This window comes from Hemibagrus wyckioides, linkage group LG22 (assembly GCF_019097595.1).
Source record: "Hemibagrus wyckioides isolate EC202008001 linkage group LG22, SWU_Hwy_1.0, whole genome shotgun sequence".
Lineage (NCBI taxonomy): Eukaryota > Metazoa > Chordata > Actinopteri > Siluriformes > Bagridae > Hemibagrus > Hemibagrus wyckioides.
This window is the reverse complement of record NC_080731.1, coordinates 18814573-18818624: the sequence shown is the minus strand read 5'-3', so window position 1 is coordinate 18818624 and position 4052 is coordinate 18814573. Positions and strand designations below refer to the sequence as shown.

General features: G+C 38.3%; 1 protein-coding gene across 1 annotated transcript; it reads left to right on the top strand.

Moving 5' to 3' along the window:
* The first annotated feature begins 241 nt into the window (after positions 1–241).
* On the top strand, positions 242–2626 carry LOC131343770 (popy Class I histocompatibility antigen, A-1 alpha chain-like). Its single transcript, XM_058375701.1, has 4 exons — positions 242–347; positions 699–944; positions 1922–2212; positions 2354–2626. The coding sequence occupies exons 1-4, from the start codon at positions 242–244 to the stop codon at positions 2539–2541; spliced, it is 831 nt and encodes a 276-aa protein (XP_058231684.1). The 3' UTR covers positions 2542–2626.
* The last annotated feature ends 1426 nt before the right edge of the window (positions 2627–4052 follow it).

Below are 4052 nucleotides of genomic sequence, written 5' to 3'. Positions count from 1 at the left end.
ATTCTTTTCAGTATCAGAGTTATCAGATACTGATTTGTTTATTTATTTATCTTTTTAAATATTTATCTTTTTTTTATTACTTGTAATTGAAGTTTCTCATTAGATAACTGATTGATTATCATATTTCCCCCAGCAAGATGAAGTGGGACTTTTAATACACTACATAGAGGGTTCAATACACTAAATCGATTGATTAAATTGAATTGATATAATTTATGATCAGCATGATGTCAAGAGATTCATGACGATAAATTCCAAGAGAACTGGCTATATTTTGAACAGTGTTGCCATGGTGATGTGTAAATCTGCTGTACTTCATCTGATGTGGCTCGGAGTTTACGTGTGTGGTCAGTGATGTGGTTTAATCACGTCTCTAAATTAATTTTAATTCATTGTCGTAGCACCACCAACAGGCAACTGGATACGAAGAGGATAAATCGAACCTTACACACACACTCTGAATGATCCTTCAGATTTTACACATTTAATTGTGTTATGGATTTTAATTCAAATAATTTTTTGCAAATGTATTCAGCTCAAATGAAATCTTACATTTACAGTTGCTTATATCTGATTACTGATAGTGTGTGTGTTTGTTGCTTGATCTTATTAATTCAGTAGGTTCTGGTGACATTATCTTTAATTTATAGTTTTACTTTATATGTGCTGAGTTATTAAAACTATTTTATCTTTTTCAGACACACACTCACTGCAGTTCTTCTACACTGCTGTCACACCAGGAATAAACTTCACAGCTCTGGGTCTGGTGGATGGAGAGCAGTGTGTGTACTACGACAGTGACATCAGGAAGATGATCTCAAAGACAGAGTGGATGCGGAAGATCAGTGCTGATGATCCAGATTACTGGAACAGAGAGACAGAGCGTTTACAGGATCACCAGGACATTATGGCTACAGTAATGAAGAACCTGAATCAAGATGAAGGTGAAACTCTTTAATCACTAACACACACACTGTACTCTGTACACACACTAGGGATGTGTGTTCTGAGTAATTTTGGTATTTTAGTAACTGTAGCAGTTAATAAGCAGTTAACCAATGAAATGGGATTTCCTATCAATCAATCAAAAAAAGAGCACAACAAACTGGAGTGCAATTCCACAAAAGCTTTACTGCAGCAGCAGAGTGAATCCTTGTTTACACACCGAACACTCAGACACTTAGAGGAAATGTTATCTGTAGTTTAGCAGAAAAACACCAACAAAAGCTACACAGAAATGACAACCAGAATAGACCAACTTGAATAAGGACACTGGTTTAGGATAATTGTTTGCTTTACCTGCTAGGCCGTGTGTAGACTAAATGAAAAAGTAAATAACCAAAAGAAAGTCAGTCGCTATATCAAACTTAAATAAATAATAATGTATAACTTCTACTCATTGTAGTAGCCTGTATGACTGAGTGACTCTACAGAACAATACACACATTTTAAAAAGGTTAAATCAGAATATCCACAGGCTGTGGAGGAAAGTCTGCTTCAGTTTCTCAGTCTGTTGTCAGTTTCACCAGCAGAAGAAAACATGTTCAGAAGTCTGTGGTGTCACAGGAAATCACAGATAACATCAGGCTCAGAGTCTCTGAGTCTCCAGAAGAGCTGTGTGTGATTCTGTAAGATGATCAGTAAAGCATCAGCTTATTTCCTTAAAAATCTACACACACACACACACACACACACACACACTGTACCAGAGATTCACACAGATACTGATCTTTAGTTTATTTCTATTTACTGAACTTTTGTGTGTATAAATGTTTAATGTCATTATTTCTGAAGGTTTCTGTTCTTTAAAGTGTTTTTTTGGATGTGTCTGAGACTTGTAGAGTTCAGTATATGAAATATGAGGTATTAGAATAGATCTGTGTGTGTGTGTGTGTGTGTGTGTGTGTGTGTGTGTGTGCAGGAAATCATACACTCCAGGGGATGTTGGGCTGTGGGCTTGATAACGGCGTCACTAGAGGATACAGTCAGTACCGTTATGATGGAGAAGATTTCATCAGTCTGGATCTGAACTGGAACCTGGGACACGGACATGAATCCTGGACACCAGCTAATGATAAAGCACAGAACTTTTTAATGGAGTGGGATCCTAAAGGAGAGAAGGCTAAATACTGGAAGGACTACCTGAAGAACGACTGTATTGATCAGTTAAATAAGTTTGTGCCTTACAGCAAAGAGACTCTGGAGAGGAAAGGTAAAGTGTGTGACCTGCTCTGTTACTGTAACTACAGCTGTTACACACACACACACAAACACACACTTCAACACTCGCTGATAGAGAACACACTCCACAATTTGACAATGTTTTAATATTTTTGTCTCTGTGTGTCTGCAGATCTTTCTGTAAATCCAGTGTCCCTGGCTTCTCCAGAGGTGGTGTGTCACGCCACAGGATTCTTTCCTGAAGCAGTGATAATCTCCTGGTGGAAGGACGGGGAGGACGTGAACGAGGACGTGGAGCTCAGAGAGACTCCCAACCAGGATGGAAGCTTCCAGAAGAAAAGCATTCTGAGTCCCAGCTGAGGATCTGCAGAAACACACCTACACCTGCGTGGTTCAGCACAGCAGCTTGGAGGAGGAGATAGTGCCGACAGAGAAAAATGGACGACCCCGGAGAGGTCAGAGAAACACTTTCCTATAAAGCTAGAGATTTCCAGTGAACGTTTACAGTTTACAGTGATTTACTGATGCAGCAGATAATAAAGACTTTGTGCTGATGTAACAGATTTGAGGTCAGCTGGAGGAACAGATGGAGGAACAGATGGAAAGAAGACCGCTGGTGGTGTTCCTGTAGTCATAGTTCCTGTTCTTGTTGTTCTTGTTGTTCTTGTTGTTGGAGTTGCCGTCTGGATAAAGAAAAAGGGGTCTGGTGCGCAAAGTCCCCAAGTTCAGACTGGAGCTGAGTTACATCCCTTAAATGTGTGTTAAATGTTACATATTTTGATTTTCATATTACATGTAATATATTTACAGTTTAATGAATAACACCAGTACTGACTGTTCTCAGCTTACAGAACTTATATTTAGTGTAACTTTGGTTCTTTCCTGAAGATCAGTTACAGAAGACAGTTTCTTTAATAAGTGTCTGATCATCATCTGTCTTTCAGACTCCACACAGTGACGTTCCAGTCTAAACCAGTAAGTGAGCCTCCACACTGAAGAGTGATTTCCTGCCCAGCTTTTCCTCTACTGAAGCTTCCATCCAGGGTGTGAAGAGTGAATACAGACGTCTTTCATGTGGGTTTAGCTCAGACTCCAGGGTACTGCACATTTTCAGTCTTTATCAGAACTTATGGAGTTAATCAGTAGGTGATTTATTACTGTGGATAAAAGCAGAAGCTTAAAGATAATTTCTACTTTCACCTTTACTGAGAAAGAACAGAAGTGTAAGAGCAGCAGCTGAGACACTACATACCTTTACCTAAAATTTGCTAAAAAAGACTTTCAGACTTACAGACTTTAATCAAACAGAAAAACAATTTCATGAATAAAAGTTGGTTAAATCCTTTATCTAGGTGGTGTCACACAGGAGTAAATACATCACAGTGTTTAACACGAAGCAAAACTACAGGAGCAGTGAAAAAACTGACACCGAGGTTTCTGGAGCGAGTTTCTAACATAAAAAAACAAAGTTTTGTCAAACTGAGCAGCTCATTTTGGTAGAACATTGTCATATATTTGAATAAAAATACAGTCAGAAGACAATGTTACAGAAAAGATCCACTATAATGTGACGGATCAAAAGTTATAGCATTATAAAGTAAAAAAAAAACCATCTGTAGTGCAGCAGAAATTCAGCTAGCGATGGTAAGGAGGCCATTTTTTAAAGCCACAAACTCCATGTGTACAACATCCAGATCCATCTGATGTTTCTTCTGTGTGATTTGGGTTTGTTTTAGATTTTTGGGTTTATTTTAGAGTCCAGAGGTTTTAATGTGGTGTTACATCACTATCAGTTAGGAGAATCTCAACAACCAAACCAACACACACTGTTTTACTGCTGAAACAAACACAGTGTTATCACATCAAACACA